The following is a 23,320-nucleotide window of genomic DNA, read 5'->3' as shown; positions in this document are numbered from 1 at the left end:
CCAGACCTAGGCATGCAGACCCCGTGGTGAGGTCTGCACCCCAGAGACAAGACGGAATGCCTCGGAGGTAGGGTTCCAGGGTCCCGGGCACCCGGCACGAGGCCTGCAACAGGGGCACAGGTTATACGCTCCAGGTGGATGTGTCTCCTTGATCCGACAAGGGGGGGGTGGCTGGGAGGAGGACAGAGTGGGACCTTCTAGAGCACTAGGGCCAAGGACGAAGACCCCTTTTTCTCCCCAAGTCTGTCCTAAGGGCAGAACAATTCCCAGTTGGGTCACTTATTTGTGACCCCAGGCAAATGAATTTACACTCGGGCCTGACCGTGGCAGACGATTTTTAGGGACGCTCCTGGGTATGTGGGGAGGAGGCCCACAGTGGCCCTGTCTGTGCTGGGGAATAGCCCTCCAGCCACAGGTGACTTGAGCCAGGGGAGAGCTCGGGCCCAAGTCCGACCAATCAGATTCCTCCTTTCTCCTGGGCATTGAGAATTGAAAGCTGGAAATAGACCCCTATTAAGCGCAGAGCTCTAAAGACAAAGGCCAAATTCCTACAGCCTCAGAGGCCCCAGCTGCCTGGTGTTCACCCCTCTCAAATCACAGTACTTCTTTATCTTGTGCGACTCCGGCTGCCCTCCAATCAATGTCCCTTTTTTGGTTTTCCAACTGCCCCCAGTCTATTGTCATCACACACGACAGTTAGAAATAAAACAAAACGTACCCAAGTTGCCTAATTTGTGGTGGGGCAGACACAAACGGGGGTGCTTGCCTGACCCCCCTCACCAACACTGGACTTACAGAGAAAACACACCCGAGCTTGCTCTCGGGGAGGAAGGGTCTTCCCAGGGAAGTACCCAGGACGGCACCACACATCTCTACCCAAAGAGCACACTAAATTGGGCAACTCTCCCCTCACTCACTGGCCCCCACCCCCGACTTCTCCATGCCCTCGGCCCCAAAACTCCCATCTAGAATGCCTAACACACTCCCCTCCTTCCCAGAGAACCTAAGCCTCAAGGTGTTCGATCCCATGGTCTGGTTAAGACCAGTAATGAGCTTCCCACAAGTCCTAGAGCTTCCTGAGGCAGGACCGCAGGGAAAGGCACAACACCAAGCAGGCTAGATTGTCCATGAACACCCGGGAGCTGCCTCTCACGTGCCAAAAAGCCCAATGGTGACTATAAAAGATGAATTCTCCACGTGGTCTACTAGCCATCAGATTGGGGGGCTGTGCCGGGCCATTTACAAGACTGGGAGATGGCAGTGACCTTGTCAATGCAACAGGAGCCAGTTCGCTAGCCCACAGCGGGGCAACGCAAGCCATGCACCCCACAGCATGCAGGGCCGGGGAGTGCTTCCGAAAACACAGAGTAACGAAAGCCAAACACAATACGTGTCGTGTGTGTCAGGTCCTTGTGTGTCTTATATGTACTCGTATACATTCACCAGCTCTCCCAACTTTATTACGACGCTACCGTATGCGTGGAAGGAATACCAAAAAGTCACTATGGGGGGGAGGGCAGGTTCACATGCACTCAACTTGCCCTGTGTTTCCCACACCTGGGGCTGTGAAGAGACTTTACTCTTTAAATTAGGCTGAACATGTGTAACACGTGATGTGGCTTTGGATGTAAAGCGGAATGTAAATCAGAATAGAAACTACTTGCAAAATGACAGCTTTCTAGGTCTAACTTCCACACCTTCTCCCGGGAGGCTGGCATCTTGAAAGCACAACCGGAGACAGGCTCACACTCGGCCAAGTTGAGCACACGCGGCCGTCACAGGGGGCTGGCTAGGGATGCACATGGATAAAGCTGCTCGGGAGGAACTGCAAGGGCAGGGCCTAGTGAGGCTGAAGAGGCGCACAGCCCATTTTCATCCTGCGTATCTACCCTGGAGAACTCACACGGCTGCCCGAGGAGATCAGTGACACATACACAACTGCCGCACACTCAACTGTAACAGCAAACACTCACACACCTACATGGCCGCCAACAGCAGAATGGCGATGCAGTCACACAACATACTCTCTGCAGCCAAAGAAAAAGGAAGAAAGAAGACCGTCCAGGGTGCTGTCCGAGAGAACTCGCCGCACTGGTCAAACACCCCCGTCCTTGCAGCCAACAGCCACCCGTGGTTACTGAGCATGTGGAATGTGGTCAGATATGCTAGAGAAGTGAATTTTTTTTTTATTTCGCCTGAATTAATTTTAATAATTACCTATGGCTAATGGCTACCAATATGGACAGCGAAGCCCTAAAACTACAGAGATGTAATGCTGCTCCTAAAAAGCAGGTGGTGGCACTCATACACTATGAAACTGATTTTTAAGAAGTTAAAAATGAGGCCTGGCTGGCGTAGTTCAGTGGATTGATCGCGGGCTGTGAACCAAAGTGTCGCAGGTTCGATTCCCAGCCTGGGTACATGCCTGAGTTGCAGGCCATAACCCCCAGCAACCGCACATTGATGTTTCTCTCTATCTCCCTCCCTTCCCTCTCTAAAAATAAATAAATAAAATCTTAAAAAAAAAAAAAAAAAGTTAAAAATGCCCTGGCTGGGCAGCTCCATTGGTTGGAGCATCATCCTGATATGTCAAGGTTGCAGATTCGATCCCCAGTCAGAGCACAAGCAAGAATCAACCAGTGAATGCATAAAAAAGTGGAACAAATAGATGTCACTCACTCACTCACTCACTCTCCCTTCCTCTCTGGGGGAAAAAAAAAGTTAAAAAGCATACCAAACAACTCCATATTGCTGGGAAATACATACCTAAGAAGAAATGCACAGGAACGAAGACCGCAATTGAGGACAGAGGCTACTTACGTTGGGGAGGGATTCCAGGGGCGGCCCCAACCACCCTGATAATACTTTATGCTCTAAATTAAGTGGTGGGCACATGCTCGGCTATATCCTTCTTAATTTACACTTACAACATCATGTGGTAAATTTTACAAACTCGCAATAAAACGCCAGGCCACGGAGGGCTCTATCTGCTCCTCCCAGGTACCTCGTTAAGCCCACACAATCGTGCTGGTACCCAGGGCAGAAGGGAGAGAAGGGCCATACAGCCCGGTATAACAGCGCTGGAGAGGTTTTAGGTTTTAAGTTTAATGGTGTTTTACTGTCACATTCTGAAACTCATGGCATCATTTTTTTTGCATCAAATATCACACAGAGACTGGATTGTGCTATAATCCTGGGGAAGACCCCCTTCCCTGATCCCTGGGGCCCAGAAACACCCCTGTGCGATGGGGCACCCTGCCCCCAGCACCCACCCCACACTCTGCCGCCATCGGCACTGCACCAAACCCCCTGCGGGGAGCACCCTGCACTACCCCACGCCTCTCCCCCAGACCAAGTGATTCTGACAATTAGCAGTGTTTGGGCCTCAAGGATCTGGTCAAGGCAACTTGATGACTTACTTCTAGACACCTGGCCAAGTGGCGTGTCCTGCTTACAAATCTGCTCTTGGCTTAGCTCAAAAACCTGAACTATGAGAACTAATGTGCTACAAAGCTAATCCAGCTTAGTTGATTATGAAAGAAAGTTAACTCAGTAATTCTGTTTAAAATTACAGTGATCTGTAGTAACAGACAGCCACGACTACCCTGCATACGCATTTCCTGAACATGAGCGCACCAGGCAGTGCCTGGTGGAGGGAGCTGCCCTGTCTTTACGGGGCTTGAACTCCAACGGGGGACACTGACAGGTGACCTGGAGAGCAGTCAGCTCTACGAGGCAAGGTGCCACCGGAGAGGAGGAAAGAAACTTGCCAGTCACCAGGAATGTCTCTTTAAGAATGCGGGTGAGAGGAGGAGGACAGAGCTGTCAACAAAACTGCTCAGAAAGGGGGAATCAAAATAATGAATTACTACTTCCCTGTGGAATTGTACACCTAATTCATGAGCAGAGTATTAACAGCGCCCAAATTAGTCACCTACTATTTTCAGAAGCAGAGGTAAAATTAAATCTGTATTTCTTAGCACGTCATGAACAAATCCTACTTTACGTTTCATTTTTAAAGTGCTAGCAGGGCGAGTAACACCACCAGGCACCTACTTGTGTCTGGCAGCCCTCACAATAAACACAAACAGCAAATGGGACTGTGAGAACAGCCTTTCCTCTCAAAGGTTTTCCCGGAAGGATCTCCATCTTTACAAGCTGTACAAAATATCAAAATCCCCTAGAAACTCCCAGGGGACCCACCCTGTAAGTCACAGGGTGAGCCAGTGCCCTTGGCTTGGCCTGTGCTCTCCCACCTGCTGCTGCTTACAGCACCGTGTGACCTTGGTGGGTCGCCAAGCCTCTCTCAGCTTCAGCACCAGCTGCAGACGGTGACAGCAGGGCTGGATGTGACTCCCTGCACCCGACACAGGGTTCATCCTGCACTGTGAACTTGCCTTGCACACAGCATTTTTTTTTTTATTCATTGATTTTAGAGAGAGAAACATCGCTTTGTTGCTCTACTTATGTATGCACTCACTGGCTGATTCTCATATGTGCCCTGACTGGGGATCGAACCCACAGCCTTGGCATATTGGAACAATGCTCTTACCAACAAAGCTACTGGGCCAGGGCCTCACAGTAGGAATTCTGCAACTCACAGAAAGAGAAAGAGATGGCTGTTTCAAGTGAGAAAAGCCAGAGTCACTCTGTCCTAGGTCTGTGCCTTTGTGGATCCCGCTTCATGTCACTGGACGCTGGTTCCAGCTTCAGGGTCGGCAAACCGGCGTTTCCACACCCACTTGAACGACTCTCTCTGGTAAACTCCCCGAACACTATCCACTACACATCAGCATCCACATGGGTTTGTGCCCAAGACCTGATTCCCATAAAATCTGTTACTCGACTTCTCCTGGGCACCACACACAGTAAGCAACCTCTGAGCACCCGCCTCTGGGCTGTGCTCTCCCCGCTGCCTTATTTGTCATGATGGCACCCGTGCTCGAAAGGCCCCGTGTCTTCCTCGATGGTGTGAAAACCACAACCTCTGTTTTCCCTCTTTGTTTTTTAACGTTTCTAATTTAGGAGCACAATGCGTACCTTGAAGCAAAAGTGGCTTTACCACATTTGGAACCTAACCAGAAACCTTTCACAGGAAACAGGAAGTGGCTGCTCCCCCACCCCCAGGCTGCACCCCGACCATAACCCAACTAGTTGTTCTGGCCAATTTAGGCAAAAGGGCAGAATCTGAATCAAGGAATTTTTGAGCTGGAAGAAAACGTCCACTCCACAGGGCAGTCTCGGCCAAAATAGAGCCTCCCCGTTACAAGGGGACAAAGCCCCGGCTCGAACCCGGACGGCCCAGGCCCTCCACAGGGCCCCTGGGGAGGCCGCACAAAGGCAAGGTTTGGAATCCCGGGGATTGGCATCAGGAATGCACCGAATGCCTCGCAACCTTAAGGGCTCGGGTTGGAATCCAGGCCTGAATTGTCCGAGTGAAACAGCTGACTAACAATGTCAGCTGGGGCATATTTTGATACCTTCCACTTCGACCCCACGTAGGAAGGGGCCACGGGAAGCACTCTGTGAACTGAGGAGCCCCCAGAATGGTAGGCGAGTGCCTGCCTGCGCCGCCCACATTCCCCTCATAGCGACATACAGTGGCCCCCCAAGAGGAGTGTCCAGAGGGCCCGTGGGCACCTTCAGAACCCACTCCCAGGACACTTCCAGCTGTGCTGGTGGACAAAGCCAGGCACTCTCCATTTGAATGTGAAAGGCCCGCCTCCACCGGGGAAGCCCTGAAGCCGTAAAACCCTTCACACCAAGGCCAAGTGTCACGCTTGTAAGAGGGTGTGATTTATAAATTGACAGCACCCACAAAGCTGCTTTTGTCCTCCAACATTAGTTAACAATTTATCTCCCCCCACCAAACTCACGGAGCTATTCAGATAAGGCCCGACTGGGCCTCCCAAAGAAAGAAAGGAAGAAAGAAAAGGACCCAAGTTTTGGCCAAAACACCAACATGGGATAATTACGGTCCTGTGAATAGACACTAAAATTAGGGCTTAATAATTCCTCTGTATCACACTCACGGCATCCAACTATTCCAGCACAAACATAAAAGGCAAGAGCAAGAAAACCTCCAGTGCGGCCTTGCTGGGAGCTTGAGGAGTCCCCCTTCTGTGGCTGCCGCGGCCTCTTTTGTGGTTTCTGCCCTCTCAGAACAAGCGCCCCCCCCAACCACTCAGAGCGAGTCTAACTCCACGCTCTGACCAGCTGTTTTTCTTTCTCAGCACTTAAATCTGCACAGCAAAGAGGACATCTCTTTCCTCTCAGTTCGACAAAACCTTATTCTGACCGCTCCACCTCGTTCTCCCCTTCACCAAATTCCTTCTCAGATTCACCACCGACTAGAAAACCATCATCTCTCCTTCCCTTCTGACTCCCACTCCTCTTTCTAGAAAATGACTTTAAATTACTGCACCAATTCCACATACCCCCTAAGTATCCATTTAGAAATATACACCTGATAACATTTGTTCACACTGAGGTCTTTCTTTTTGAAAGATTTAGTGAGAACAAAACTTTAAACAAACAAAAGCAATTCAAGTTTAAGCTGTCTTCCGCCCAATTAGGTCATCTGGATGTTACTGAATTGTCTATCAATCTGACTTTTTTTTAAAGATTTCATTTATTCATTTTTAGAGAGGGAAGGGAGGGAGAAAGAGAGAGAAACATCAATGTGCAGTTGCTAGGGGCCACGGCCTGCAACCGAGGCATGTGCCCCGATCGGGAATCGAACCTGCGACGCTCTGGTTCACAGCCTGTGCTCAATCCACTGAGCCACGCCAGCCAGGGCCAATCTGACTTTTTAAGAAAACAAACATAATGGCCTTTGCTCAAAAACAGTCTTTCAGACACTATCCCACGCACCAAACAGGTCCCGCAAACAAGTTCTCTTTAGCCTCCAGGGTCGATGAGAACAGCATCCAGGTGAGTAGGTTGCCAATATTAAAAAGTTTGGGCCCTGGCTGGTGTGGCTCAGTGGATTAAGCCCCAGCTCTGCTGGCCTGTGAACTGGAGGGTCACCAGTTCAATCCCCAGTCGGGGCATATGCCTGGGTTGCAGGCCAAGGTCCCCAGTAGGGGGTGCTCAAGAGGCAACCGTACATTGATGCTTCCCTCCCTCCTTCTCCCTTCCCATCTAAAAATAAAAAAATTAAATCTTAAAAAAAAATTGGGGACAGGGCATACCCTCCCCCTCCCAAAACCTACATTTCCGATTCTCTAAAAAATCATCATATCTGGCGCCCTTGGCCCACACATTCCCCACAGCTCACAGGCCAGCTTACACGGCAGCTGTGCCCCTTTAAGTGGGACGACCAACAGCCCAGCGTATCCAGACCCTCCTTTCAAGCCCACCATGCTGGCTTCCCTCGTCTGCCATTGTCACTGCCTGTCCCCACAAGGCCCGGGGTTTCTAAGCCCTGCCCCCCCACCCCCAAACACACACACACACCAGACATACCTTTTTGACCATAGTTGTCTCGGATGAATCCAGTCTTGCTCTCTTGGTATCAGGTCCATCTTCTACCCCTTGGCTAACTTTGGCAACTTTGGTTTTCTCCCTAGAGGGCGACAAGGGAAGGAACCCAGTTCTACCCTAGGAATCATGTTATGAGAACAAAGAGAGCATCACCACCTCACAGAGCAGGATGCTGGTTAAGGGCAAAAACTTTGGAGTCAACCAGACCTGGGTTCAAACCCCAGCCTGGCCACCCATCACCTGCCAAGCCAGGCGCCCAGCACATGGGAGTGACGGCTGCTGACAGGAGGTTGTTGTAAGGAAAGAAACAGCACACACTGCTTAGCGCACTGCCTCGTGAGCTTTTGGCAGACTGTGTGAACGTTCCACCTGAATCATGAAAAGCGGAACTGAGTTCCTCCCCTCTGCCACGGGGAGCTCACATTAAATTAACCTGGACCACTTTCCTCCAGGATTTCTGTATCCACTTACAATGTGCCCAAAGAACTAGATTTTCTTAAAGCCATAAAATACTGAGGTTACAAGCCCTGACTGGTGTGGCTCAGTGGACTGAGTGCCCACCTACAAACTAGAGGATTATTGGTTCGATTCCTGGTCAGGGCACATGCCTAGGTTGCAGGCCAGGTCCCCAGTAGGGGTCACATGAGAGGCAACCACACACTGATGTTTCTTTCCCTCTCTCCCTCCCTGCCTTTCCCTCTCTCCAAAGTAAATAAATAAAACCTCAAAAAAAAAACCCCAACAAAACAAAACATTGAAGTTATGAGGTCTTCAACGTTGTCTGTCTTTCCCCCAAGTCAATTTCACAGGCAAGAAACTCGCAGACCAGAGAAACTTCAGGGACTTGCCTGACAAGCGGGACTACAGAAAGCAGTTCCTGACTCTGGGTGGGAAGCTTCGCCTGCCATGCAGCAGGGTCTCTACGTCTGGTGGTGGTGGTGGTGGGAGACAGCAGGGAGAAAATCACAGGCAAAGACCAAACTCACACAGTTTTACAGTAATGTGTTATCTCATCGAGAAACTCCACGTTCAAAGCACTGCAGGCCCCATCATGTGAGCATCACCCCAGTCTGCGACCGCATTGCTCAAAATGAGAGGACACGGTCTGCACGCTGTACCGGGGCAGTCTCTGGGCCATGGGGCTTTCTCTCCGAGGTAGACGGTGACCAAGCGTGCTTCCCGAGCAGCCTACCTAACTATTCCGTGCTCAGTCACTGCCTCTCAGCCTGCAAGCACGCATGCTTAAGCTGGGCAACGGAGGCTGCACAACCCAGGCAGGCACCCCTGCAGAGGACACACGCTTCACTCCCGGAAATCCAGACCGGCTTATGGATGTACCTCAACTGCCTAGAACTCTGCTTTCTTTATACTGTAAAGTAGACCTGGGCGGGGACCCCATCGCCTACAATTTTGACACACAATCCACATATAATACGCTCTAAATGAACTGATTTCCCAATGTTCTAAGTCTTATGGTGAAAGACTTTCCTTAAAGGCTCGTTTCCCACCAGTGAAGAAAACTACACCTTGAAAATGTCACCTCTCCTCCTCCACCAACACTTACTCTACAAATTCGTGCTCTCCGAGGTTGGCAAAGGTGTATCCGTGGTAGCCGAACACATCGCCTGTGAAGAACTTGATGCTGTTTTTGTGGCAGATCTGGTCAATCTTCACGATGACGTCCCTGGAGCAGCGCGTCAGGCAGACCTGGGGGAAAGAGGAAGGTGGCCGGGCGTGAGTGCTGCACACTGCAGACCCCTGCCCTGACATCTAATGAACCTGAATGCGCAGTCTCGCCGGGCATGGGCGCATCCACTGCCAGTTCCAAACTGGTCCAGGAGGTTCCCTGGGCCCAACAGTTAGAGACGGAAAAGAAGGTGCAGGTTCAGTGTGTAGAAAACGTAAATTATGAGACTGTCACTTTCTGCTTTCTGTAGCCCAAACAAAACGTGTTTAGCCAGAAAGTAAAGGCCATTCGATAAATTTGTTTCCCCTGATCCTTGAATATATGTAAACCATATTTCATAGTTCTTGTGAAAGGAAAAGATAGTAACAACTTAGTGTAAGTTATTTCTAAAGGGTTAAAGATATTAAAATATGAATAAGCTACAGCAAGAAGCAAAACCAGTTTTTAAAATTGACCCATAGGTCACGTTTAAATACAAGGGCATTCTCCCGCTTCTTTTGATTGATATGTTAAGATAAAAAAGATAAACAAGTCCTGTTGAGATTATTTTTCCAGTTTTCCATGTGAAATTTTATCTGAATTGAAGGACAAAAGGAAAGGTTACGGACCGAGTGACCTTCCATTCAGACTTATGACAATGAGCCGTGGCTCATGCCATGGGATCATCGATGCTGCTCTGAAGCCCGAGGTTCTGTTCCGGTAAGTGGGGATACTGAAAATGGCTAAACGTCGCCGCACAAAACATTGTCTTTCCGGGAGGAGCTTTGTGATCAGAGCCCAGAAGGGAACTCCTCACATGTACCTTTCTCATCTGAACATACAAAGTTGGAGAAGAAATTACAATAGGGTATTTCCATGTGACGGGCCCTCTCTGGCAGCCTGAGCACTGAAATAACACTCACAGGGAAGTAAGTGCCTCTGGCAACGTTCAGAGGACACGGCCTCCCACGGAAAAATCAAATCGAGAAGGTGTGACAGCCACAGGGGAACATGCAGTCACTGCCCAATGGACGCCTGCCGGGTTGCAGGCGACCAGTCCCACATGGCCTGTAAGACAGTCAGGCCTGCCCCGTGCACGTGCCTTATACAAGCAACCGGCCCCATGCCTCAGCTCTAACAGAGCTTCTCTCTAATTGCTAGAATTTCCAGGGACACCTAGGATACATCAAATGTGGTTACTGTGGATAAAAAAAATGAAGAGAAGACTTTCTTCCACATGGAAAACGTCCCAATATCTGGAGTCACGAAGCAGAGTGAATTAAAGAGAGAAAAGGACAAAGCGCACAGACGAGCCGTCATCTCAAGCCCGTATCGGAACAGATGCACGTGTGAAATGTAACAGCATGTGGAAACAAACCGCCCAACCCAACGCCTAACCTCCTGCGGGCCGGGCCTCTCATCTGAAACGCAAGGAGATCGATCATCTGTGACTATTTCACAGTCGTCCGAGCTTCCTCCAGGGCACGGGACCCACGTCGGAAAGGTCACAGACAGTGAAACGGAACTTAACTTATCCTTTCACCTCTGCAGAGAGCTGGCAGTGAAGCCGAATGGGCAGGATATGCCTCATTTGGCTTATGACTACAGTGATTTTGCCGCGTTGTCCATGGCAACGCGGTCGGAGTGGCTGTGTGAAAGAGACAGACCAAGATCAGGTGTGTTCTTTTCTAAAGACAAAACACAAGCTGTAGTTTGGTATTTCTAGCAAAAGAAAAAAAAAATTGACTCTGCTACAGAAATTAATCACCAACTTGTTAAGTTTTCAGGAGAAAACATTTGCAATTAAATGCACCAAAGCCATGTGCACAGATTCTGGAAGGAAGACAACACAGCCCGGATGGAGCCTGGTCCGGGGACTCCCGCACAGACCCGTGGCCCAGGGCCCCTTCCCGCTTGTTCCACCCACTGAGGAGGCCGAGTACTAGGCCTGAAAGACGGCCTAGCTTACAAAAGTTTGGGGGAGGGGAAGCACAGAATTCAAGATTCTAATGTTCCAGTTTACCTAGAACACACACAATTAGTGCTGTAATTTGCTGCACTCCCCCAGATTGGACGCCCTCTGTGAAACTTACAGCGTCGAACTGAGTGAAGAAGGACTCCGGTTTCTTTTCTATGTTCTCCGTGTCCACCTTCACATCCACCATGGGGTTGAGATTCTGGGCTCGCTCCAAAGAGGCTTCAGCCCTGTTTCGGCCAACCGACCCAGTGCGGATCAGGAACTGAGCTCCAGGGTCTTCTGGAGATACCTGAAGAGAATTTTTAAAAAAATACTTGAATTTTGGGGAAAACATATCTCCAAGACAACTAACCTTTCCATTTTAAAGGATAACTAAAATACCCAGCATCTGATTGCAACACTGTTCCTGCAAGAATCTGCCTAATGCAGACTCCCCACACCCTTTCCTTCTGCGGCTTTAAAACGGGGACATGGAACTTTTACTGGGCATTGATGGTTAAAGAGCACCCCCTTGTGTTTATAAAGAAAATTCACTCTGAAGAGAATCGCCCATGCTTTCTTCTACTTCAGTTTGTAACAACAAAACAAAACTATCATGGTAAGAATTCACCAAATACTTACCATGTGCCTAACTTGGAGCACTCAGAAACTTAAGTAGTTTAAAGGATGTAGCCCTGGCCTACAGGGGTTTAAAATCAGACCAGGGCAAAAATCAAAACATAATTAAGAATGCCTGAAATAAACTCAAGTTCAACTGAAGATCAGAGGAGGAAAGATGAATGGGGGCTGGAGCAGAGAGATGATTTCACCCATAAGGCTGGATACCATAATCACGTGACTACGTACTGTCCCACACAAAGCCTTTCTTCCCACATCGAACCATTGTTCTCTAGGTACGAACTTGCCACCTTGCCACCGTCCCCAACACTGGGTTCGCCAGGAGTAATCTCCCCTCCCCTCTTCCTCCTGCCAGCATCCACAGCGCTAACTACCTTCCTGCCTTTCCTCCAAGAAAATATGTTGGTCTCTCTCCCGTTCAAGGCCAGCGCTCTGACAGGATCCTTGACCCCTCCCATCCTGCTTCTTCAGGGATCTCATTATATTCCAAGAAGCTGAACACCATGGTGATTGAGGGCAAGGCTCTGAAATAATTCAGGCAGGATTCAAATCTTTGATTCAAATGCTGGCTCACCCACTTCCTATATAGCTCTGAGTGTGTATGGAGGGACCAGGTGTAAAAGGCAGATGTTAATAAAAACAACGCACTCACTAATTACTCCATCCACGTTCACTATCATTATCACTATCCGTGCTCCGCTTCCCTGGCCTCGCAGATCCTGGCTTTCCTCCCCACTTGCTGGACAACGCAGCCTCTGCAGGCCCTCTGAGGGGCGGCTGTCCCTGAGTTCCGTCACAGAGCCACTCATCTCACTCTGTGTACCGCCACATACCAACTCAATGTCCCTTTTAGTTCCTCCAAGAATTTTCTAGTATTTCTCAAATCGTTCTTTTAACTTTATTTTTTTTAAGATCTTATTTATTTTTAGACAAAGAGGAAAGGAGGGAAAGAGAGAGAGGGAAACATCAATGTGTGGTTGCCTCTCATGCGCCCCATATGGGTACTTAGCCAGCAACCCAGGCATGTGCCCTGACTGGGAATTGAACCTGTGACATTTTGGTTAGCAGGCCTGTGCTCAATCCACTGAGCCACACCAGGCAGGGTTCAAACTGCTCTTAACGGTACAGATTTCTTCCTGCTTTGAGTCTTGTATTAAATTAACTGCCTACCAGATACTTCCTCCCAGATATCTCACGGGCCCTTCATTATCTGACTCCTGTATGTGTCATCTTTGTTGATGAGCCCGCCAACTACGTATCCAGCCACCCAAACCAGAAACCTGGTCTTCACACCTTCGCCATATCCTCAGTAGGAGCCATCTGCTACGGTGGCTGGGCACGGGCTCTAGCGGGAGTCAGACTGACTGGGTCATGGTCTCCCACTGACAGCTGTGACCTTGAGTGGGCCAGTACTTCACTTCCTTTCCCTCAGTTGTCTCATCTGTAAAGTATGGATGATGGTCCCTACATCTCAGAGCTGCTGTGAGGACTAGATGAGGTACCCAAGCCACAGCTCTTAGAACAGTGCCCAGCACCTTCCGTAACTATATGCTGCTCTAAGCTATTCCTTGCTTTCCTCTCCCACCCACATACAACCCTACCAGTTCTACCCACCTGAGTGTTTCTCACCGCCGTGTGCTTCCTGCACAACCACCAGTACCATTCCTCAGATCCTCGCCATCTCTCACCAAAACTACTAAAAAATCCTTCTAAGTGGTCTTGTGCCAACCACAGATGATAACAGTAATTATCGATCCACCCAAAGCCCAAAGCTGACCAGGTCACATAACCCCTCCCGCATTGGAAAATTTTAAGTGGAAGTGTACAGCAGGGCTTACTAGTACGCTCTTCATGACTTGGAACATAGTGGCATCCTGCTCCCACACTACGATTCCACACTCTAATCATTCCAGTCTGCTTGCTATGTTCTATTTCTCCCCTGCAACTTCGTTCCACTGCTAGGTCCCCTGCCTGGGATATAGCCCTCGACAAGCCTCTGCTCGTTGAACACTCAGCTCAGTTCAGAACCGCAGAAGACATTCATGTCCCCTACCACAGCCTGAGTCAGGGAGCCCAGTCTGGTTCCCAGAGGAATCTTAGCAATGGAACCAAATGCTGTGCATCTGTGTATGGCCAATGCCTAGAGTGCTTCTGGGTAACAGAAGATGTGTTGGATGCCTGTCGAGGTAGCAAAATGAAAAACTCAAAGAGACCAGGAATAATGCCCTCGTTTTACAATGAACAAACCCAGTCTCTGAGAGGCTAAGTCCTTTGCCCAGCTTGAGGAGGGGGGATTTGAGCCCAAGTCTGCATGATTCCAAACCTTTCTCCACTACACAGCACCATCTCCCTGGCATGTTCCTAGTCGGAGGGAAGAGAGCGTAAGCAAACTGCAAAGGGCAGACCAACCACAGAGTGTTCATTCGTGAACTATTCAGTTTATGGGGTGCGGGTCAGGCCAGGTAAGCTGACTGGGACCAGACTGTATGAAGCCACTGGTTCCCAACTCCCTGTCAGCCTCACCTGAAGAACTTCTAGTTTTAAATACCACCCCCACCTCCCACCCACATATGCTAAAGCACTGAAGGACTGAGAACCTTGGGGTTCAGCCTGGAGATCCAGTCAGAGGGTTAAGCCGTGCAGTGGGAGGCGGGCAAAAGGCACTGTGAGTCCTCCAACTGAACAAGTTAAGGGATGACAGTCAGCCTGTTCACTCCCACGCTGGGTGGCATCCATCACCGCACTGGGGCAGTGACAGAACCATGTCACACGCCCCTTGGTGTTGCACTGCCGTTCCCCTTTTCCACACCAAGGGCCTCCAAGGGTAGGAACCATCTTTCCTCAAGGCTCTCCTCTTACCCTCTACACCACAAATGCTTCCCATAGATGGGTCGCTCCTGCCTCCAGGGGGCACTGTGCTCGGGGCACTGTGACGTCAAAGCAGAGGTAGGCAGACTGTCGATAACCTGGCAGTTTACTTGCAGGAATTTTCTTTCCTCGGGTTTTAAGTCACGTCAAAAATCAATGTATGACTGTGACATTAAGTGAGTCAACCCACGTTTCCTTTCATATTGCAGTAAACTTTTAAAAAATCAATGATTCCAGAAAGTTTTCTTCCAAAACCCAGAATAAGGTGTACTTTTAAAAACTGGATTAACAGCCCCAGCTAGTGTGGCTCAGTGGATTGAGTGCTGGCCAGTGAACCAAAGGTCACCAGTTCGCTTCCCAGTCAGGGCACATGCCTGGGTTGCAGGCCAGGTCTCCAGTGGGGGGTGTACTGTTTCTCTTCCTCTCTTTCTCCCTCCCCCTCTCTCTGAAAATAAATAAAATCTCTAAAAAAAAAAATAAAAACAAAAAACCTGCATTAACATTTACTTTTGTGCAGAGCCTAGACCTCACACTGTGTGCTACTCAGCATGAGACAGGACCCTGTTCATCACCTAAAGGAGACAGTGACACAAATTATAGTGTGTGACATGACAATCTCCTAAGTATTTTACCTAAAGATGTCATTTCTGGAATTTGCTTTAAAAAACCGTCCAAAAAAATAGGGGGTAGAAGTTAAAAAAAAATTTTTTTAAATCCACGGTATGTGTAGAAATCAGGTAGATGGGATGTCAAATATTATTCTCTCTACTTTTATGCATATTTGAAATATTCTATTAAAGAAACCTAAAATGTCATTGGGGCATGAGAATGTAGAGAAAGAAGAAATCACTTTCACCATGGAGAAAAGACAAGTCAGAGGAAAGCTATACTGGAGTTGTAGCTTTCATCATTAAGTATTGTTCTGGGACATTTGTACTTATTACATGATATAAACATCATGACGTCATTAAAATCATTCCCGGATCATCCCCGAGCAGCACGACATCAGACAACCACTCCTCACTGGGCGCTTTGGTTGTGACGCGCAGGCACTACGCTAACCAGTCTGCACACTTCCATTCCGATCTAGAGTTTTCCAAAGTGATGCCTGCGAACCATTCACATCAAGATCTCCTAGGATACCCTCTGTTTACCTTTTACTTTTTAAAAATTGAGTCGAGATCCCTTTTAACAGCATCTGTTCCCGAGCCTCCCCTCAGACTCTGTGCTAAAGCAGTCACTGGGGGGCGCAGGCTCCGCTGTGACGGAGCTCTGAGGCAGCTCTGCGTTTCCGGTTACCCGGGGGATTTCCACGCACAGACTGGAGAGCTACTCCTCTGTCCCTCGGGACCGCTCTCCAATGCAGCGGTAAACTGCACTTACGGATAAGCAAGCTCTACCAGCAGTCTCCACTGACCGTCCACCTAGAATGTGGCAGTGCGGAAGTCGGACACATCGTTGGTCTCCAAAGGCTACCGTTCCGTTCAGGCCAGCCCTCCTTTCACAGCCCCTAAGGAGAAAGCAGAACTCCCCGAATCTCTAAGTGTTTATACCCAAGAGAGAAGACAGCTTTTGCCCTGGCCAGGTAGCACAGGTGGCGAGAGTGTTATCCTGACATGCCAAGGTTGCGGGTTCGATCCCTGGTCAGGGCACACACAAGAAGCAACCAATGAATCCACACGTAAGTGGAACAACAAATCAATGTTTCTCTCTCTCTAAACACAATTTTTAAAAAGGGGTGGGGGGACTATTTGGGTCATTCTTTGGAGAGTGAGGAGGTGGCCGCACGTCTCACCTGCTCGTGGTCCAGCATGGTCAGTCCTTTCACTCCCGCCAGGATGAGATTCTTGGCGATTTCTGCCCCGAGTCCTTTCATGCCGACAAGCAGCACCCGCGAGGCCCGCAGCCTGCAAGGCAGACACTGTTAGCGGAATGGCAGAGGGCCATGGGAATGTGCCGAGTCATTGTGGAACAAAACAAAAGGGCCCTAACTTTAATTTTCGTTAATTAACTTCATGGAAGCAGCACGGCCTCTGAACAAGAGATGCTCAGACCCATCCTGCAGGGAACAGTTCAGTCAACAAGTATTTGCCGAGCGCCCATGCCAGGCACCTCCCTGCCCTTCCATAACTTATACTCCATGAAGGAAGCAGGTTTATAGTCGTTTGTATGAAAAATAATACAGTAATTAATAAATAATACAAGAATAAACTCCGTTTTGCATACTCGCAACTGTAAATCTACTTTTGCCCCACCTTGTATATCATGTCAAAAAGTCATGAAAAATTGAGCGGGATGGGGGCCCAGAATAGCAGAGGATGCTATTTCAGTCAGACTCATCGTGGAGGCCTTTCTGAGGAGGCTGAGCACAAATCAAAATGAAACAAGAGAGTGAATACACAGGTATTTGGGAGAAGAGCATTCCTGACAGAGAAAACCCAAGTGCAAAAGCCCTGGGGCAGGGGCGCTCGGTGTTTCGGGGCCAGGAAGAAGAGCAGCGAGTAGAGGGAAGACTGGTAGGCAATGAGGGTGCGGCCAGAACCAGGGGCTGCATCGTGAAACCTCTCCCGGGCACCGGAAGGGTTCAGGATTTCACTCGAAGCCTGGTGAAAAGCCATGCGGAGGGGCCTGGAGGGGAAGAGTATCGCAGTTAAGGCGAGAGGACGATGGCTTGCACCAGCATGACAGTGCAAGAAGAGGCAGGAAGGGGTCCTATAGGCCTCAACATACAAGCAAAACCACGGCAGCAGGAAGGAGGGTGTAGCGAGGTAATGTTTGGGTCGTTCTAACTGTGACTACGGTGTCACAGAAGATCGGGCTGACAGAAGGCAGTCAGAGGCTGGGCTCTCTATCCCACGCAGTTTGAACTTAGCTCTGAGGTTAGTCGGAGGCAGTATATAGGTCCACAATATCTTATTTGAAATCTTTCAGGGTTGGGAGGAAGATATACAAAATTCCCATATATAACAGCAGAAGTTCCTTTCAACGAGAAAAAAAAAATCCCTTGAAGCAGAGGTGCTGCAGAATCCGAATTTTCAGATTTGAAAAAGGAATAATAGAGTAGAATAGAGTAGAGTAGAGTAGAGAAGAGAATAATGAATAGAGTATGCTGTCACACAGCATGAGGCCCTGGTCTCACGGGGTGATCACTTCGTGAAGTGTGAATGTCTAGTCCCTGTCATATGCCTGAGGCTAACGTGATCTTGCACGTCAACTGTAAATGAAAAGTCAATTTTGCCTTGGCCAGGTAGCACAGTTGGTTAGAGTGTCATCCCGATACACCAAGGTTGTAGGTTCAATCCCTGGTCAGGGCACATACAGAAAGTAACCAATGAAGGCATCGCTAAGTGGAACAATAAATCAATGTTTCTCTCGCTCTCAAATCAATAAATAAAAAAAGAAAAATGGATTAAAAAATACAAAATAAAAAAGTAAAGTGCTTGGGAGTGCAGATGGGTGCAGCCATTATGGAAAGCAGTGTGTAGATAAATCAAAAACCTCAAAATGGATCTGCCTTTTCACCCAGCAATCCCACTCCGGGGGATCCAAATGCTATATATCCAAAGAAACCCCAAACGCTAATTTGAAAGAACACAAGCACCCCTACGCTCACTGCAGTGTTGTTTCAATCGCCAAGATATGAAAGCAGTCCAAATGCTCATCAGTAGATGAGTAGGTAAAACAACTATGGGACATTTACACAATGGACTACTGCTCAGCCATAAAAAAAGAAGAAAATTTCACCCTTTGCGACAGTATGGATGGACCTGGAGAACATTATGCTGAGTGAAATAAGGCAGTCAGAAAAACAAGTACCATATAACATCACTCATATGTGTAATCTAATGAACTGAACTAACAAGGAAAAGAGAGACAGAGTCACAGAGGAGGATGACACCTACGAGGGGAGAGGTTAGGGGTGAAGGGATGGGGCAAAAAGGACTTGTGCACATGGACAAGAGCGTCGTGATTGTGTGTGGGGGGGATATAAGAGGACTCAATGGTAATGGGAAAAAATGTAATAAAAAAGACAATTAAAAAGGTAAAAAAATAAAGCGCTTGTTCACTGCCACTAAGTAAAGAGGAAATAAAAGAGTTTACATCCTGTATTATGAACCAACCCCACCAGGATCTTAAACTCATTAATATTTCTACAGCAAATGGACAATTATTCACACTGAAAAGGATCACTAAGAACTAAGAACAGTCTCACATAAATCCAAATTCTGCCGGCCAATGAGTTTGTTCTTAATTTATGCAATGAGTCCATTTTCTCACCCTGTACAAGCACTGGGGAGAACACATAGAAATGCTTCTCCAAAAATGGCTCAAACAGCCCTGACCGGCGTAGCTCAATTCGCTGGGCATCATTCCGCACACTGAGAGGTCACCAGTCAGGGCACATGCCTGGGTTGCAGGTTTGGTCCCCAGATGGGATGCAACCAGTCCATGTTTCTCTCGCATCGCTTTTTCTCTCCCCTCCCTCTAAAAATAAATAAACTCTTTTTTTAAGAAAACAGCTCTAATCTTGATGGACATGGCCCGTCATTAGGCTGGAAGTGTTTGGTGAGAACGGTGGCCGAACTCTGCCCTGATTCTTGACGTCGGCAGATCTGGGAGGTCCTTCACTGACACGATCAAGGAGAAAATGCAGACAGAGGGAGAATGTTGACACTATTTCCCTCACAGTCATTTGTCTGGGCCTCGGCTTTCTCCATTATTGCTCTTATTCTTCCACGGCCAACCAACCACAGGCTAGCAGGCACAGCCTCTCGAGTGACAATCCCACGGCACTGGAACAGGAGGAAGTTGAGACGAGGGCTTACAAGATATGAGTAAGGTAAACACAAGTCCCAGGAACGAGCAGGTCCCTTGTCCGAGATGTACAGCATCATAGCGATGGGTGTGGGAGAAAGGCAAACTATGCAGCCTTCTGAAAGAGCTCTAATCCCTCCATAATCAGCAAATATAAACAACGTTTCCTAAACGAATGCAGTGCCCATATCAGACATTCGACAACTAAAAGGCTGAGCACGCTTGCGTTTAGCTGTCCCTTCTCCAAGTCTCTGCCATCACTGTGAGTCTGCGAGCCCTCCCTGCACCTGGCCCTCATGCTGCCGCACCTGGAACTCCAGGTCCTGAGCTCCCTTTCCGTCTGAGTGACGGGGTTTTCTGCTGTCTGGCTGCTCAAAGGTACAGCTAGAATGGCCCAGTTCTCTTCTGGGAATCTGTACCTTCAGATGTTACCGATGGCCTCCCGATCTCAAGCCCACCAACTTCTCAGGCTCCCTACTCCTCGACAATCTTTCAGCAACAGGCGTGCCAATCATGCGCGCCCTCCAGGTCAGAAGACCTGGGTCTGAATTCTGGCTCTGCCACTTCCTACCTGGGTGTCCTAGACAGGCTGCACAACCTCGCTAAACCTCAGGTACTCACCGGTAAAATGGAGATACCAATTCTGACTGCATGTTATTTAATCTCCTCCACAACCTGATCAAATGTGTATGCAAAGCCATCCACCATAATCTCTGACATATAACAAATACTTAGTATATGTTACTTTAATTTATTGAACTCCCCAATCCCTACTGTCTTATCTATAAATAGCTCAGTAAACAGTTCATTTTGATTTTCAATAAAACCTAACCAAAAAAAAAAATCTAAAGCTGGCATTTAAAGCCACCCAGTACTGACTCCCTCCTACTCCCCCAGCCTTACTTTGCGCATGCCCAAACAGGCCAGCAGCTTCCGCCTGCACACTTCAAACCACAGCATCCCCTGCAACCCTCAGAGGTCTCCAAATGCTGACTGCTTGCAGGTTTCTCATTCAAGTGCATCACCACTCACCATCATGGAGATGCTGTTAATCCTGAACCGAGCCAGGGGCCCTGAGACTACAGCTGGCTTCTGGCTCAATTACATGAAAAGCACTTGAAATAGTACCTGGCCCAGCCCTGGCTGGTGTGGCTTAATTGGTTGGACCTGAGTATAAGTTACCTAGGTGACAAAAGGAATTGAGATGATGTGATTAAATTAAGGGCTCCCCAATGGGGAGATTATCCTGGTTTATGAGAGTGGGTCCAAGTAAACAGAGGATAAGCGAAAGGCGGAAGAGGTCAGAGAAGAGGTGATGACAAGAGCAGGGGTCATAGTCAAAGAACAGAGCTTCGAAGATGTCACGCTGCTGTCTTTGGAGATAAAGGAAGGGGCCACGAGACAAGGAACTCAGGTGACTCTTAGACACGAGGGAAGTCAAGCTCAGAGATTCTTCCCTAGAGCCTAGAGCCTGTGGTCCCCACAGGGACCACAACTCTGTGTATACACCTCGATTTTAGCCACTGAAACTGATTTCAGAGTTCTGGCCTCCAGAGCTGTAAGGGAATTTGTGTTAAGGCACTAAATTTGTGGTAATTGTTACAGCAATAACAGAAAACGGAATACAGTGAGGCACAGTGAAGAAACTTGCTAAAAATCACACAGCTATGGAAAGGCAAAGCAGGTATCAACTCAGGCAATATGTGCTCTTAAAGTTACACTGTCTCTGAATATCACATAAATGTAAATTACATTGTGGCATGCTGTGTATATAATCCACTGGTATCAACAATGGCAGTAATTACCCCTGGCTGGTGTGGCTCAGTGGATTGAGCTCCAGCCTGCAAACCAAAGGGTTGTAGGTTCAATTCCCAGTCAGGGCACATGTCTGGGTTGCAGGCCAGGTCCTCAGTAGAGAGCGCGTGAGAGGCAACCACACATTGATGTTTCTCTACCTGTCTTTCTCCCGCCCGTCCTTTTTCTACAAAATAAATAAAATGTAAACAAACAAAACACACACACACAAAAAAACCACACCACCACACATCCTGTTTCATTAAAAAAAAAAAAAATCTTAAAAAATTAAACAATGGGCCCTGGCTGGCGTAGCTTAGTGCATTGAGCACAGGCTGCGAACCAAAGTGTCTCAGGTTCAATTCCCAGTCAGGGTACATGCCTGGGTTGCAAGCCATAACCCCCAGCAACCGCACATTGATGTTTCTCTCTCTCTCTTTCTCCCCCCCTTCCCTCTCTAAAAATAAATAAATAAAATCCTTAAAAAAAAAATTAAACAATGGGCTCCACCTGGTGTAACTCAGTGGATTGAGCGCAAGCTGCGAACCAGGCATCGCAGGTTCAATTCCTAGTCAGGGCACATGCCTAGGTTGCAGGCCATGACCCCCAACAACCGCACATTGATATTTCTCTCTCTCTCTCCCTCCCTCCCCCTCCCTCTCTCCCCCTTCCCTCTCTAAAAAAATAAATAAAATCTTTTTAAAAAATAAAAAAATAAACAATGGGCCCTGGCTGGTGTGGCTCAGTGGATTGAGTGCCGGTCTGAGAACCGAAAAGTCACTGGTTTGATTTCCAGTCAGGGCACATGCCTGGGTTGTGGGCCATGTCTCCAGTTGAAGGTGTGCAAGAGGCAAGAGGCAACCAACCAGTGTATCTTGCACATTGATGTTTCTCTCCCTCTCTCTGTCCCTTCCCGTCTCTAAAAATAAATAAATAAAACCTTAAAGAAAATAAATAAACAATGACAGTAATCACCATCCACAGAGGGCTCACTAAGTACTGGGCACCGAGCTAGAGACATTATGTAGCGTACCTCACCAAAAGCTTGATTGTGGTTCTTCACCATTTCTCTCTCAGATAAAAGCATGCACACACCCTAAACACTGCATAAAATTTCTCTTCCTAAAAGTCCAAGGGGGCTCTACAGACCCCGGGGTGGGGGTAGGGGAGGGCCCATCATGTTTCCACAGGAAACAATCCATGTTTGCCTTAAGGAAAAACTGAGGCTCAGAAAAGGCATCAAAGCTCTCACAGCTACCGGGCGGCCAGTACTGGGGTCAGAATTCGATTATGACCACGACCTACAATTATTTTCTCTCGATGTCTCCCCTGTAATGCCCTGTGTACAGTAGGTTCTAAATAAACACCTGCTGACTCAACTCCCTCTCTTTAGACTTCTGCTGCCATAGGACCATCTTTCAAATTTCTGTGAAGGACAGAATCAGAGCCTTTACATATAATCTTTGAATTCACAATACACACTTCAAGTTAAGTCAGGTCAATGAAGTCCACTCGTGACTAACAACTCTAAAGACTCTCAAATTCACAAACTACCCTTGACCGAGAGTCTAATATGTGAGAGTCAGCCATTTCAAGGAGGGACAGCACGAAGTCCCCAAGGCCAGGGAGAGCCTAGGCATATCTGAGAAACAAAAGACTCAAGGAGCCTGAACACAGGCCAGGTCAGACAAGTCAGGGCGCGATAGGCATCAGATTTTTAAAGCTTTGGATTTTACTGAGTATGCCAGAAAAAAAAAATCACTGGAAGACTTTAAGCAGAATGTTTTTTTTTTAAAAAAAATCCTCACCTGAGAACATTTTTTCATTGCTGAGAGAGAGAGAGAGAGAGAGGGAGGGAGAGAGAGAGGGAGAGAGAGAGGGAGAGGGAAGGGGGAGAGGGGAAGGGAGGAAGGAGGAAGGGGGGAAGCAGGAAGAGGCAAAGGGAAACATCTATTGGTTGCCTTGTCATATGCGCTACCCCCTGGGGTCAAACCTGAAACCTGGGTATATGCCCTGACCCAGAACTGAACAGCAACCTTTCAGCCCACAGGATGATGCTCCAACCAAATGAGCCAGGGCAGGGCCCTCAATTTAAA

The 23,320-nt window shown here is 48.3% G+C and overlaps 1 protein-coding gene across 2 annotated transcripts in view; it reads right to left on the bottom strand.

Moving 5' to 3' along the window:
- Window positions 1-23,320, bottom strand: part of SAE1 (SUMO1 activating enzyme subunit 1) — a 64,123-nt gene that overhangs the window by 35,344 nt on the left and 5,459 nt on the right. Inside the window, exons 1-5 of one of the 2 annotated variants that reach the window (XM_036012461.1) lie at window positions 20,334-20,467; window positions 16,411-16,522; window positions 11,245-11,418; window positions 9,050-9,192; window positions 7,468-7,567 (exon numbers count right to left, since the gene is read on the bottom strand). In XM_036012461.1, the coding sequence (XP_035868354.1) occupies window positions 7,468-7,567; window positions 9,050-9,192; window positions 11,245-11,418; window positions 16,411-16,522; window positions 20,334-20,452 (648 nt within the window). In that variant the 5' untranslated portion in view covers window positions 20,453-20,467. Of the gene's footprint in view, window positions 1-7,467; window positions 7,568-9,049; window positions 9,193-11,244; window positions 11,419-16,410; window positions 16,523-20,333; window positions 20,468-23,320 lie in introns of those variants that run through there. The other variant, XM_028529553.2, reaches the window with a different exon arrangement.

The sequence above is a fragment of the Phyllostomus discolor genome, chromosome 12 (genome assembly GCF_004126475.2).
Source record: "Phyllostomus discolor isolate MPI-MPIP mPhyDis1 chromosome 12, mPhyDis1.pri.v3, whole genome shotgun sequence".
Classification (NCBI taxonomy): domain Eukaryota; kingdom Metazoa; phylum Chordata; class Mammalia; order Chiroptera; family Phyllostomidae; genus Phyllostomus; species Phyllostomus discolor.
Note: the sequence above shows the minus strand (reverse complement) of the source record. Positions and strands in the feature narration are given on the sequence as shown.